General features: G+C 35.5%; 1 protein-coding gene across 2 annotated transcripts in view; it reads right to left on the reverse strand.

Moving 5' to 3' along the window:
• NFAT (nuclear factor of activated T cells 3) overlaps positions 1-15,514 on the reverse strand; it is a 317,259-nt gene that overhangs the window by 238,788 nt on the left and 62,957 nt on the right. For both annotated transcript variants that reach the window (XM_090396732.1, XM_090396722.1), the window contains exon 3: positions 1,261-1,612. In XM_090396732.1, the coding sequence (XP_090252858.1) occupies positions 1,261-1,612 (352 nt within the window). The remainder of the gene's footprint in view (positions 1-1,260; positions 1,613-15,514) is intronic.

Genomic DNA, 15,514 nt, shown 5'->3' on the forward strand with positions numbered 1-15,514 from the left:
GTATGACAGCTGGTTTGGGTGATTTATAGCCTCCCTCAATGAGTCCTTCACTCCCTGGAAGTCTCAGATAATAATCATAATAATAATTAGTAATGACTAATCCATGTCTTGAAAAGAAATCCAGCAGATACTTACCATTATTATTAGTTTTGCTCTTTCCTCCAAATTTTCCTATAATATTTCTGTATTTATTTCCTACTCTGCTGTTAAGATCTGCAACAAGGAGAAACCTCTCTGCTTTTTATTTAACTTTCTCTTTTCACCACTTCCTGCTTAGTAGAACCTTCTATGGATCACACACACACACAAACATCAAATTTCCATTTTGATGTTTGCCTACATCATTTTGCTTGATAATGCCTGCCATCAAAGAAGCTTAATCTCATGTTGTGCTGAATGCCATAGCTACTCCTTTCTTTCCCTGATGATTATTGCCTGAATATAACATCTTGTAATAGTTATTTAGGATAATAACTATTACAATAACGATAATAACAGGCTGCTTTTCCTTCTTTCAGTCAAACCAATTATGTCATCCTGGTACTTCTCTAGTTTTTCAGTTGGTCCTACCTGTTTTTCACTGAGGCCTCTTATGCTAATAGTAGCAATCTTGAATTCTATTAACAGTGATTTGGGGTTTGCAAAATTTGTTCCATTAGCTGAGTTTTCACCTCGTCCAGATTCTGATGGAAATATCAGATTCTTGTTAAACTGAGTGATGCCTCAAGCCAGCATGAAATTCTATTGTGTCATACTATCATTTCATATTTAATTCAGGTCAATAAGAATATAATTTGGTTGGTTAAATTCCAAATTGTCAGCTTATCCTTGTTTATTCAATATAGATGCCTACTAATAGGGTGCACTGCTGGAAGGTGAAGACTGCAGACATTAGATCAGAGATCTAGTTGGTTCTTTACATTCCTTAAAAGGTTATGTGGAAGATGGGGATATCAAAAATTATTATTTTTGATATCCCAAAAAATTATTTAGTGAATTTTTGATATCACTGATGAATGAACAGTGTGCACAGAAATATTTATAGAAAATTCAAATAGAAGAAACTGCATGTCTATGTGTATGAAACAATATGTCACTGTATTTTTAAGTATATAAAATAAACAAGGTCTGGCATTAATAATGACTTTCAAACTTTTGAAAAAAAAAAAAAAAATTGTAAAGCTAAGAATCCAAATTTCATGAAAATACTGTCACAGTATGCCTCAGCAACAATATGAAAATTTATTCAAAATTTCATACCTTAACAGTTGGAAATCCTGTACCACTTCTGTCTTTAATTGCTCCCCTACTACCTTCTGTTAAGTAACGAGCACGGTGTTGTTCTTCTGGCTGAGATAAAATCTTCAGTTCGATCTGACCATCTCTACTTTTACTAGGAAAGTTGCTGGAAAGAGTTGGTCGTTTTGAAATTGCTTCTTTTCTAGAAAATGAACTATTAGCTTTTTGTGATGTTCCTCGTACACCTGATGCAAAGTTAATCTTAGAATTTGCAACACGAGCTACTTGTTCCCTGCTCAATGAAGATGTATCAAAAACTTTATTCTGCTTATCTTTAGCTGGACTTTCATGTGTAGGTGTTTGACCAACTTCTCTGGAAAAAAAAGTAGGCAGAAATTAAACTGTTTGATTTTTACTTCAATTATATTACTATTTGAAAGTAGAGTCAACACTTTCTTTAAATATTATATTTGCTTATAAAAAAAATAACCAGAAAAATATTTTTAGACTTCAAAAACACAATTTTTTTTAATATTTGTTTGTTCATTTTTTTTTCTCTTAACAGTTTTTTGATATATCAAACCTATATATAAAAGGTTACATAACCTACAAAACACTAGCAAAATATGTAGGCAGGTGGCATCGGAGAAAAAATAATGACATATTTCTTGAACAACTAACTGAAGGGTGCAGTTATTTCAGAGGGCAAAATAGAATGAGAGGAACCATGTTCAAAGAACAGATAGAATGAAAGAATTGGCATGGCAATCCTGAAGCTGGTCTTGGAAAAAAGCAGAGGAATAGTGGTCACTTCGCATGGAGTTTCATCAGCTTCATCAATAAATCAGAATGCTCTCTTCTGGAGAGCATCAAGCATTCTTAGGGAGGTTTTAAACAAACCATGCAAATGAACAATATCCCGAGGTTCGGCAGATTTGGGATTTATATGGTATTAAGACCTGCAGATGTGAGAAATAGAGTCTTTTAGTAGCAAACACCTAGTTTTTCAGAAGCTGAGGAAGCCATGCTTGGTGATATGGGTATTATAAGCTTTAAATTTTTTTCTTTGAAAGGAAGAAAGCTAGATCTTCTTGCAAGAAATAAGAGTGGACTGCATTTTGGAATTCACAATGTTATCATTCATATTGAAGAATAGCAAAAGGATTAAAGTTTATAGAATTAGTAATTATTATATGGGTATCTCCATGGAGTCCAAAGGCTACACCAACTTTTATATACACAAAACCTATAATCTCTCTCCTTATATTCATTCACTGTCAGAGTGCTCACAACTAGCCTGCAAATCTAGTCTACACACCCTTCATAATCAGTCTTACACAACTCCCACAGATGAACCTTAGTTCTCTATCAGTCAATATTCAAAACTTTCCTTTGTATCAATTTCATAAGACCCATATCTTATAAGTTTCTATCATGTTCCCTCTTTTCTGCCAATAAATTAAACTTTGCACCCCACACACACCTTCAATCTACCCTCATAGGAGCAGTCAACAGACCTGTCACTAGCCTGGTCATTCATCTCTGAATCCTCTCTCATCCTCATCCCCATCCACCTCCTCATCCTCAACTCCAGGTGATCAAATCTGTGCAAAGTAGTCAAGATGTGGCCAAATCATAGCATTGTAAAGAAGGATAATAACGTCCTTATCTTTATTCGTTAGAATGATTTTCAACATCTAAGTAATCCATTGAGCTATTTTACCAAATTTCACAATATGTCCTCTGACTCAATTTTGTCCACTATTATACAATTTTTTAAATAACCGTTTCACACATGTAAGGGAAATAAAATTTGAATTTATTAAATACTCCTATATATTTTGCTCAATATGTCGTGATCATCATTCATGGAGAAGGCAGAACTAGCTATTACATTTAAACTATTAACATAAGAGCAAGTCATACAGCATGCACATACTTCCACATGCCTCAGGTGCAGCTGTATGAGAAGAGGAAATACTATTAAACTTTCAGAGAAATAGGTATAATTATGTAATTAAAAGTTTATAAACAATTACACCCCAAAAGTTAGAGATAGGCATAGAGTCTGATTACAAGTAGGGAGTGGTGCAGAGATTCATATGATTCAAGAAATAAATGGTCAAATTTAAACCTACTGTGGTGCAACATCCTTGATTTCAGTGAATCGGAGTCAAATGTCAACTGCATGAGAAGTAAGGCCTGAACCTTCTAATTCTAGAAATCTTATATAATCTTGATGTTCATGGAGTCTAATCTCAGCAGACTGGCTAATCTGGACAAAGTAGCACAGATGACAAGAATAGAGTACTTAATAAATACCAGTCAAGGACAGAGGCAATAATTTATCTTTAATATGATAAAAAAGAAGATAATTTCTGGGCTAGTTTGAAGGTTATATATACAGATTATATTTGTGAAGAGCTTGCTATTTGTTCAGAAGTCCCTATAAGGTAGGGTATACAGATCCTTTTAAAATCAGATTGTAGTCACGTAGAGGGATGATAATTATTGATTTTTTTTTTTTTGTATCGTGGTTTCGTTATATTCATTAAGTGATAGTTTTATTTTGTTTAATTCTTCTAACAGAAGAGAGTCACAAGAACAAATTGCCTGCTCAGTGCTACGAGAACTTTTGATGAAACCCGATTTTTTGTGAAGGATGATGATAATGTGAACCATGTGGATATATCTGCCTATAAAGGATATCTTCTTGTAAACAGAGAATACAATATTGCTAGCCGAATTACGATTGTATTAGAGAGCGTTTCCCAAACTTTTCCTACGATGGAACACTTCACAAATCCTGAAATTTTAACAGAGCACCTTGGTTAGAGATGAGTATCATTGGTCTTGTACTCCATGTAAAGCCAAGTGCACACTATCGCCGAAGCAGGCTGTATCACATCGCAAAAATTCAAAAGCACACATTATAGGTGTGCCGGGCTGCATCGCATCGCATTGACCTTGCTTGTGATCACACATTTCCTAGAATAGATACCTCCATATTTCACTCATGCTCAGAGGTGTCGACAAGCATGGGTGGCTGAGTCAAGGCTGCACACAGTGGCCTTAATAGCACAATCCACATGCAAAGTGAGGAGTGCCTGATTTTTAAACGTTTGAACTTGTTGCAGCATTTAAAACCATTCCAGGCTCATATCGATTACGATAATTTTTCACGGAACACTTATTCACTTTCCACAGAACACCAGTGTTCCGGGGAACATAGTTTGGGAAATCCTGTATTAGAGTATCCAAAAAGGGAAGACTGTTGTCATATTCATGCTCAATAGTAAACGTAATGCAAGTGTATGAGGAGTTAATTTTGTCCAAAAACTGAAGCAGTTCTGTTTCAGAATGTGCCCAGATTGCAAAGACATCATCAACTTAACATAGCTAAATAAAAATATGAGCAGAAATGGTGAAATTTGCTTCTCTAAGTACTCCATAAAGTAATCAGCTAAAGTAGGCGATACAGAACTGTCCATCGCAGTATCCTCAAATTGGTTGAAACAGTTCATTTTGCTGAGTAAAATAACCAGTACTGATAGAAAACAATGATTTATGTTTTCTATCAGTACTGTATCAGTATCTATCAGTATCCAATCTCGAATCATAATTTGTTAGCTTCATCCATGTGTAAGTCCTAGATGTCTTTTAATAGTCTCAATAGACAAGGAATTAATGCAAAATCTGGGTCTTTTGACAATACACTTCACTTATCATTGGTAAATGGCTGGTTAGCTCAGTTTATGACCCATCTGTTGTGGACAGAGCAGGGTGGTTGTTGAAGGAACCAACAGGTTCTGTGTTCTAAAATAAAACTTACTTGATCACTTAATGAATATAACTGTCAATTTTTAAGGAAAGACAATGTATACTGTTATATTAATTAAAAAACTTTAATTAATACTTCCTATATTTCAGTAATGTTACATTACCATCTTCAGGGAACATAAAATTAATGATATGTGCACGCAGGCACTAATTTTAGGACTCTAGGACTGACTTCAACTGAAGTTGTTGTCTTCAGCCATATTTGTTCAGTGTTAGTGCCTGCATGCACATATCATTAATTTTATGTTCCCTGAAGATGGTAAGGTAACATTACCGAAATACAGGAAGTATTAATTAAAGTTTTTTAATTTATATAACAGTATACGTTCTTTCCCTAAAAATTGACAGTTATGTATCACCAACATAAGTTTCTCTACAAGAATTACAATAATGAATATAACAAAACAAAAATACAAAAAAAAAAAATAAATAACAATTGATAATTATCATTCCCTTTGTCAGACTACAATCTGCTTCTGAACAAATAGCAAGGACACTCCACAAATATAATCTGTATATCATCTTCAAACTGGTCCAAAGTTATTTTCTTTCTTACCACTTATTAAAGATAAATTATCACCTCTGTCACTGCTTGGTGTTTATCAAATACCCTGTTTTTGTCATCTTTGCTACTTTGTACAGATTGGCAGTTCTGCTGAGATTAAAATCCAAGAACATCTAAATTATCTAAAATTTCCAGAATCAGAAGGTTCAGGGCTTATTAATTTTTTTTTTTTTAATTACATAACTACACTATTTCCCTGGAACTTTAATAGTGTTTCCTCCTACTCATACTGCTGCAACTAAGATACAATGATATACTGAGTGAAATATATAGAAGTATTTAATAAATTCTGGTTTTCATGTGTGAAACCATTATTTAAAAAATTGGATTATATCAACTATTGCCCTACACAGTTTTGTATCACCAGCAAACAACTAAATATCCCCTTTCCCTTAATCTTTCCATATATCACTGATATACAAATTAAAGATAGTAGTGGTCCTAGAACAGAGGTGTTTCACTAGCTGCCTTCATTCATCTAGATTCCACTCCACTATAATAATAATAAACTACTCTCTGGTGTCTGTATATCTGTCAGCATTCTCCACCCATCCATGCTACCAGCTTCATATACATTGCCATTTTCTCCAATTTTTGTAATACTTTTCTATACAGTATTCTCAAATGCCTGGGCAAAGTCGAGTAGTATCATAGTGTAGCCATTTCCCTTATCTAATTTTGCTACGGTCTATCATAAAATGTGAGAAAATTACTAAGGCAGCACCTAGCTTTTACAAAGCCATGCCCCGGTTTATCCTATGTCCATAGTGTTGAGTTCTCAAGGCCGGTTTGTCTGCTTTGCGGGATGAAAAACCCCAAGATAAACTGGTGAAATCCTCCCCTAATGTTTCTTCTGTTTCACCTTGGTCATTTGCTATTTTAATGCTAGATATATGATAAGTCTCAGATTGATTCTTCACTTCTGAAGTTGAAGAATCAATCTGTTAATCCTTTATCCAAGCGTGAGCATACAAAGTTTGCACCTGAAAGTATCTTCAGGACTGGGGTAAGGTGGTACAACACCAGGGCACTCCTTGCAAAGGTGGAGCAAGCTACCAACACTTCTATCTCAGTATCTCCCATAATGCAAAGGTCCTGAAGATACTTTCAGGCGCAAACTTTGTTTGCTCACACTTGGATAAAGGATTAAACTAAATTTATTATAATAACCCCGATAGTCTGAACAGTTTCCTTAGATTAGAAATGCCTCGCCATACATGGGATTTTATTCCTTGAAAATAATCTCCTGTTGTGACAGAGGCCTGGGAATTAGTATCTAACATTACGTCACAATGCGATCCTTGTACTTTACCCTTAATTACCATTCTTGACTTTCTTTGTCGTTCATGATCCCATTGTCCTCTCCTCCATGGTTTACCTTCATAATCATGAGGAGTTTGCCCAAACTTCGACTCATTTCTATTATTTCTCATGGAGGGTCTCCTGTTACTAAAACAATTATGAGCTAAGTGCCCAATCTAGTTACAATTAAAACATCTAGGAGGCTCCCTTCTGTCTCTTTGATCATTATTTCTCTCTGATTGAGGTAGAGATACCTCGAGTTTCCGTTCTGTCACTGCCGCCAACTTTTGCATTACGGCATCAAGACTGTCCATCATAGGCTGTTGAAGTCTTTCGACTTCTTGTCTGATTAATTCATTAGTCCTCTCTGTTTGAGGGATAGTTGATTCCAAGGATCTCACGGTTACTGCCACCAGCTGGTTCAGAACAGCATCAAGACGGTACGTGATGGGCTGTTGTAGTTGTTCAACTTCTTGTTTGACCAATGATCGTACTTCTTCCATGCTAGTTAGCCCCACTTCCCTTATGATGTTGGTCCTATTGTCAGTCACCCAATTGACGTTGACTGATCTTTCTCTCTCTCCCTCACTATCCCTTTGATCTTTAGTCTTCCCCTTACATGAGCTAGATTCCTTCTCAGTTTTGTTCTCACAGTTGGAATTATTCGCCTCTTTAATTAGGTTAATGTAGCTGGCAGTAGATGTGGGAAGTATGTCTCCGAGCATCTGTTCCTTTTCTTTTACGGCGATGAAACATTCCTCAAGATTTGTGATTTTTTTCTTATAAGCGGTCTCCTTCAACTCTTGCTTCACCTCTAACCTAAACTGATGAAAAACTGCCCAGTCGAGGTGAGGTTTATCTTCATCAGAGACACTCAGACTGTTGGCAATGGTCAGTAATCTATTGTAGTACTCAGTAACGTTCTCCTTATCCTTTTGAGTACTTCTCTGTAATTTCCATATATTAGGCCAAAACTTCTTACTTTGGAGAACTGAGAAATTAAAGTCTCTTTAAACTTGGAGTATTTCAAGGTATCTTTCAAAATTGGGGAAGAATACAGAAAGTTTTTTGCCTTTCCGACAAGCTTAACAAGATGAGAAGTTGGAAGTCTGCCCATCTACCCACTTTCCTTAATTCCTTGACGAAGCTAAAAAAGCTAATATGTCATCAGTGTCCTCTCCAGAAAATTGTGGAAAAACTTGCTGAGGATTTATTGTCCTGAAGAATTCAACATCATCCATTCCTGTACTACTAGATGATTGATTCATACTTGTATATTAATTCACAAAATTTCAAAATTTCACCCCCCCCCCTTTTTTTTTGATAACTGCCTGATTCTAATCCAAAACTTGCTCACTTTAATTCACTATATTGATCAATTAAATGTGTGAATAAATGCTGTCGGCTATGCCATTGTTAAATTCTGTGTTTTTATTGTTATATCCAATTCTTATTAATTAATTCTTGTTCGGCTGTGCCTTTGTTACATTACCTTTATCTTGTGGCTGCAATTAATAAGGCTCATGTGTGCAAGTTGTCAAGAACAAAGAAAGTGCCTCGGGCTGGAGCCAATCTCTTTGTCTGATTTACTGGTGTTTATTCTAAATTAAATTTTGGAAAATTTGTTTGTTAGTCAACAATGCCACCAAAATTCTAGGATAAGAGGTATATCTCCCTCCGAAGAATAGCACATCCAGTATGACACACAGCTCCTTCCTTTTCAACTTATCTCTAAACAAATTACAAATATTTCTTACTCTGCAGTTGTGGCAATGTCTACTTTAAGATACATAGGTTCGATTTTATGAGTAGTGCATTGGACTTAGAGATCAGGCAAGTTATTTTGATAAGAAAACAATTTATTCATCACTAAGAAACAAATACACAAATTAATTTGACTTAAATATAATATGTACGCTATATCTAACAACTCAATATAGGTTATTCGCTCATTTCCCACAATCATCTAAATCTCAGCAGGACTACTTGTCTAGAATTCCCCCCCCCCTTTTCTTAACTTTACATATAATCAGATCATCGGCATATAAAACTTCAGCCTTAAGGAATGACTACAACAATTAAATACAAGTAGATTCACCATACAACTCAGCTAGGCTTTCTCTTACATAGAGTAAATTAATTCAATTGTTAGCTCAAGGCCAAATGTCCTGCAACTCTAATTTTAAAACAATTTCATCAATTCAAACCACAGTCACAATCCAAGTATCTTTCTGACTAAATAATGGAAATTTCTTACTTTTCATGAAGTCTGGTCCTCTATAGCTGATTATCCCTTCTTGTTTTCGTTAGACTTCGTCACTGCACCTGAACATCTTTTCCGTAATTTGCAAGATTTTGTTCTTGTTATCAGCAGACAATTTAATTCCTATGGCTTGGAAGTTCAGCATCTGGTTCCTCCTAACATGATGTGCCTTAGTTGAATCGTTCTTCTGGCCTTTGCTCTGTGAATACAGGTCTCCGAATAGGATAACGATTCATCACCCACGATTCTAGTGAAGCGCCGCTGCTCGTTAACGATCATCGTACTTTCTTCTAAACTCCTTGGCTTATGATGACCTTGATACTGTCATGAGTCCGAACTCCACGTGACTTCCTGTCCCACAAACAGAAACTCCACTCTGGAACGTACTCGAACTCCCAGGAACAGACTAGACTAAACCAAGCCAGTCCCATCTCGAAGCAGCAAACTGCTATTTATATGGTTCTGATGACCTTTGTTTTCTTACGTCGTAGTCCCCCGGGTACCCTGATGTTCTGCACCAGTCACTCTCGTCGATCGGTGCATTTAGACGGGAAACACCCATGTAATGTCGACCTTCGTATTTGCAGTGGCCTCAGGTCATGACTTAATCTGTCTGGAATTTTAGTTGACCAGAGATATACTTAGACACAATTTACCTTATATGTAACTTCCTTTGTTCTTACACAAAACTTTTGATATTACAATATTCAATAATTCAAAAAAAAAAAAAAAAAACATTATTTCCATTTCAATTAACACCAAGTCATTATTATTATTACGGGCGACTCCAGGGAGTCTTTAGACTCATCGAGGGAGGCCCTAAACATCATGTCCACACAACCATACGATATTCTCACAGTATCTATCATACCTTGCCTTGAACTCACTCACCGTCATAGCACCGACAACAGACTCTGGCAGCTTATTCCACTCATTTACCACTCTAAAAGAAAAGAACCCAGCTCTAACACCCCTGCTAACCACACTCTTGCCCAGCTTCCATAGGTGTCCCCTAGTTCTATTATTAAGTTTTTCTATTAATACTAAGTCCCACTTAATATTAATATTAAGTGGGACTTAGCATACTTGTAAAATCTGCATAAAAGAAATTTAATTACAAAAACTCCTTTTATTCAAGATTTTACACTGACCAGGGTTTCTGATTTTACATCCAATCTTCACCTTCTTGTAATGCATGCCATTAGTAGACATCTACCTGCATAACTGAATGAATGAGGAATGGCTAGTAATTTGGGATTTAGCAAACCAAACAGTATTCTTCATTGCTTAAACCAACATAAAATGATAGTGCACATAAAATAACAGTACATATGACAGATTTCATTGTTACTAGGGCATTATCCAATTGAATGGTTTTTGTGTGAATGATTTGGAGAGACTGCTGCTGGAAGGGAAAGTAATGAGCACAGAGAATGATTCACACAGATGGATTTGAAGAAGGTTCTGGGATGAATAAGGAGAAAAAGAAATGGCTTGATGAAAGTATGGAAAAGTCACATCTAATAAGTGGTGTTGTTGTGTCCACTTTCAACATTATTCCATGTATCTCTATATCAAGCTGCTAAAAGTGAAGTCTTTTCTACATGGGTCATGTGGTATCTCTATCACACAAAGAAATAGCCTTAGGGTAGAGCCAAAATTCAATGTGACAGAGTCCTTACCTCTCTTAAAATCCTAAGAAATTTATATTTTTAGAATGCGCCACTTAAAATTATTAGATTAAAGATATAACTCACCTCAAGAAGTAAGTTAGAAGATATACTCATGTGACTTAGGGTTGCAATCGTGTCCTTAACTTTAATCAATTAAACTCCCGCTCAGATCCGTAATGAGTTTCATAAGTGGTGCATCGAATTCGATACACAGACTCATATATTTAGTTAAAATCAAGCAAGGTTTATTTGTTTCTAAGATTACAGTTTAACATACAAGAACAATCATCACTCTAAATAAAACACATTCTAATCTAAATCAATTAATTAGCTTGACATCATCAGATATGATCTCTGAACACATTTTTTTCTCAAGTAATTCTATATTATCTAGATTACTACTAAATTCCAGTATTTAATTTCTATACTAACTACTTACTGGTAAAATTAACCATTCTTCAACATACAAAGATTCAGTAACCATTCACTCATGACTTTCTATAAAACACACACGCTACAGTCATGACCTACACTTGTATCTGAGTCCTTCACTAATAAATCTTCACATATTAATACATATTCAGATTACATTCATATAAATAACAAACTTTACTTATCTCCACTCGATGGTACCTCTATCTGTCTGCTTCTGCTTTAGTCTATCCTCTGTTTCATTAGGATATTTCTTTGTTTCCTTCAATCTACCTCGGGTCAAGACCTCATAGTAATTACCAGTTTAGACTTCGGGACGTGTGCATCTGCTGACCTTTCAATGGCATGGTCTGCCACTACTTTCCAGGAATCTAGGACAGGGTTACCCGCTGTAACATCATCCTAGTCTAGAGGTATCGTTCGGCCATCCTCAAACCAGCACCAGACTAAACCTTCACTACTAAAGGAAATGTGAGAACTCCACATGACGAAAGACCAAGAGAGCGAAGGGGGGGGGGTTCCTTACCCTTTTATACGTTCACCCTATCAGTAAAAAAAACAACACTTCGCTATTCATCCAGCACCTCGATTTCCTATGTCAAATGACCTCACAACGTCCATTTTTCTCTGTTTACTCCACATGCCAAGCATGAGACTGCCGGAGGCAATTGTCAGCGTGTCCTTGAACCTTGGACTATCTTTCACACACAATACGTTCTAGTGTTTCTTTTACAAAATGTCGTTACATCGGATTTAATATCAATACAAAACCATAACTCTCTTAATTTACACTTTGTCACAGGCAACTTTCCTTTATACATATTATCCAAATTCCTTTTTTTTTTTTTTTTTAACATTATAAAATTCTCCTTGAGCTAATTAATTATTTCTTTCTTCTTAAATTAATGTATTCAATATTTCCTAAAGTTCACAACGATGCCTACTTAGAAACAAGCATGTTTACTTAATTATTTTACAGGTTTTTTTTTTCTTTGCTCGTTAAAAGAGTGATAAGTGGAATTTTAACATTCTTAACTAATCAGGGTATAACAGTATCAGTAAAATTTGTTATATTCTAGGAATGAACTGTTATATTTGTATAAAAATGCTAGAAGTATAAGAAACAAGGGAAATGAAATGGTTGCATTGATTGAGTTTGTTCACCCAAAAATTGTTAGAATCAGTGATGCCTACTTGTCACAGACATCTTGCCACAGTTTGTTGATATATCAATGTACCTGTGCTTGAAGGAAGCCGACTTGCAAGCTGATCTACCATGGTATGTCCATTACATTTGGCTGTTATAACCAAAAATCTGTCTTCATGCTCCATGGTAGAGCAATGGTGACCTCTTAGCAAATGTTTGGAACACATTCCATTGCTTTGAAATACTACCCATTGTATTCACAGAGCATTGGTTCCAGAGTCTGGATACATTGCTATGAGATTCCAAACTCTCTGGCAACACCAATAATTCTGTTGCCTTCTTCAAGTTTTCCAATAATTCTTCCCCACATGAAATCATCTAGATGATGTCTTTGAGACATCACAAGACATCCAAGTTTGCAACTTTATTCCTTCACGAAAAACGCTTCCTTCAAACAGAATTTGCATAATTCAGCCTTTTGTCTTTTATCCAGTTGAGTGCTACAATGTGACCCCTTTGTGCAAGATTTGAAATTTTGAATGTGTACCTGTTTTCTACTTGAAATTGTCAGTTATACAAATTGCCACAAGCTCATTCATCTGAATTTAGTTAAAATTCAAATGAATTTACATCCTGATTCAAGTTTATTTTGTGAGTGGTCATGTGGTTTGGTGCTCGGATGAAATTGGTGATTTTTATCTGTTTTATTGTTTTTTTCCTTAGAAAATTAGTGTTTTATGGTGTATTAGTGTAGATTTTCGTATATTCAGTGTCTTTATAACATTTATAATGTAATATTGTTGACATGGAACCAATGCGACGAAAACAGTAGCAACAACAAAACAAGACCACGTTGTCAGGCGATTTGAATTCAGTGTGTGAAATGTATTCATCAATAAAATTAAAGAATATGTGGAAGGAAACTGAAACTGGAGAGAGAGAGAGAGAGAGAGAGAGGGAGCAGCATGTATTAAGTGTTTCAAGAGTGTCTGTTACGTGATGAGAACGATGTTACGATGGTAAGAAGGAAAATGATATTATTAATCTCAAATGTGTGGCAGTAGAAATAGAGGAGAACATGTTATCTTTCTTAGGATAAAGTGTGAAATTGATGAAAAATTGCAGAAGCAGCAAGAGATTAGCAGTGCTGAAATGAGAACGAAGCAGGTGGTCCAAAGAATAATAAAGATCGACCAAACAAACAAGAAAAACAAGGCATGGAGAAAATTATCTATGGAGATTCAATGATCTGAGGAGGACTTAATGAAAGTATGACAAAATTGCGTTTCCCTGGCGTAAAAATTCACGATATTACCACACCATCTGGATGCAAAAAAGTAAGTGAAAGCAAATGATTCACTTGGTTGGTATAAATGATTTGAGAGGCAAGAAGAATTCTATTAGGAAGGATGTAAAAGAGCTTCAGGTGCTTAAGAATCAAAGCTGTATAACTGAGAGGAGACCTCCACATCGCCTTTGAAGGAATGCGGAGAAGCAACCAGAGCTTCCCACCTAATGTCCAATCCTCACCTTCTCGTAGTGCATCCAAGTATCTACCTGGATGCAGAACGAGGAGGATGGGTTGGCAATATGGGATTTAGCCGACCAAATTGTATTCTTACTGGCTTAAACCAAAATAAAAAATGAAACTACAACATGACAGAATTTCAAGCAGGCTTGGAGGTAGCCCAGTTAAACAAGGCCCACATTGTTTTCGCCAGGTGAAAAAGATATCCTTGACGTATGGAGTAATTACTTCGAAAAATTGCTAAATGAAACAAGCAGTGATGACACTACAGTAGTAAAAAACACTCAACAGACATGCAATCATGAATACATATTCATTATTGAAGTAGAAAAAGCCACGAAAAGCTTGAAATGTGGAAAGGCAGCAGGAGTAGATGATATTCGACCAGAAATGCTCAAGTATGGAGGTGTAAAAGTATAAAAGGCTGCACTGCATAGTTCAGAATGCCTGGACAGAAGGATGAATTCCAGATGATTATAGTAGAACTCTCATAGAACCCATACATAAAAAGTGAAATAAACCTGAATGTGAGAATTACAGAGGTATTTCCCTAATGAGTATTCCTGGTAAGATTTATTCAAGTATACTTGAGAATCAGTTGAGAAAGATTGTGAAATGGAAGCTTGGTGAAGAAAAAGGTGGATTCGGGCCAAACAGAGGCCATCACGATCAAATTTTCACGTTATGACAAACAGTTGAGAAATTTTGATAACCTGTTCAACAAAGATCTGTATTTAAGTTTTGTGGATCTGGAAAAGGCACATGACAGGGTGCCAAGAGAGAAGTGCTACAGTTGTATGGTGTCAATGGATCATTATATCAAACAATACTTAGTCTTTATTTGAGTTGTAATTCAGCAGTTAGAATTGAAGGAAGTATATGGTTTTATGTTAAATCTGGTGTCAGACAAGGATGCACATTATCCCCTCTGTTATTTATTATCTATATGGATCACATTATGAAGAAAAGTGGTATTGAACCTGGATCAAAATTGCAATGTTAATCTGAGCTCTTTACTCTATGCAGATGATGTTATACTTTTAAATTAATCTGCTACAAGTCTGCAAGATTTGCTGACTAAATTGAATAATTATTGTAATAGATTTAGTATAAAAGGTCAGCAATAACAAAACAAAGACAATGACGATAGGCAGAAGCATTGAAAATATCAACTGCATTGTGAATGGAGAACAAGTAAAACATTTAAGCTATTTAGGCACGATTTTTAGTGAAGACGGTAAATTAAATATTGAAATAGACAACAGAATCAATAAAGCTGGTATGGTAGGAAGTCAACTGAATAAATTTATGTGGAATAAGAGAGAAATCAGTCAAAACACTAAATTAGCTGTATACAAAGACAGTGTTCAAACCAATCTTAACTTATGGATCTGAGAGCTGGGTGAGAAATAAAACACTTTACCAAAGACTAAAGACCATAGATATGAGTCCTGAGAAAGATTAGAAAGATTATTAAAAACGAGAATATTAGATAAGAACTTAATATTGTTAGCACCCAAAAATG

This window comes from Typopeltis vanoorti, chromosome 1 (genome assembly GCF_054136105.1).
Source record: "Typopeltis vanoorti isolate ZY-2024b chromosome 1, IOZ_Tvanoo_1.0, whole genome shotgun sequence".
Taxonomy (NCBI): Eukaryota; Metazoa; Arthropoda; class Arachnida; order Uropygi; family Thelyphonidae; genus Typopeltis; species Typopeltis vanoorti.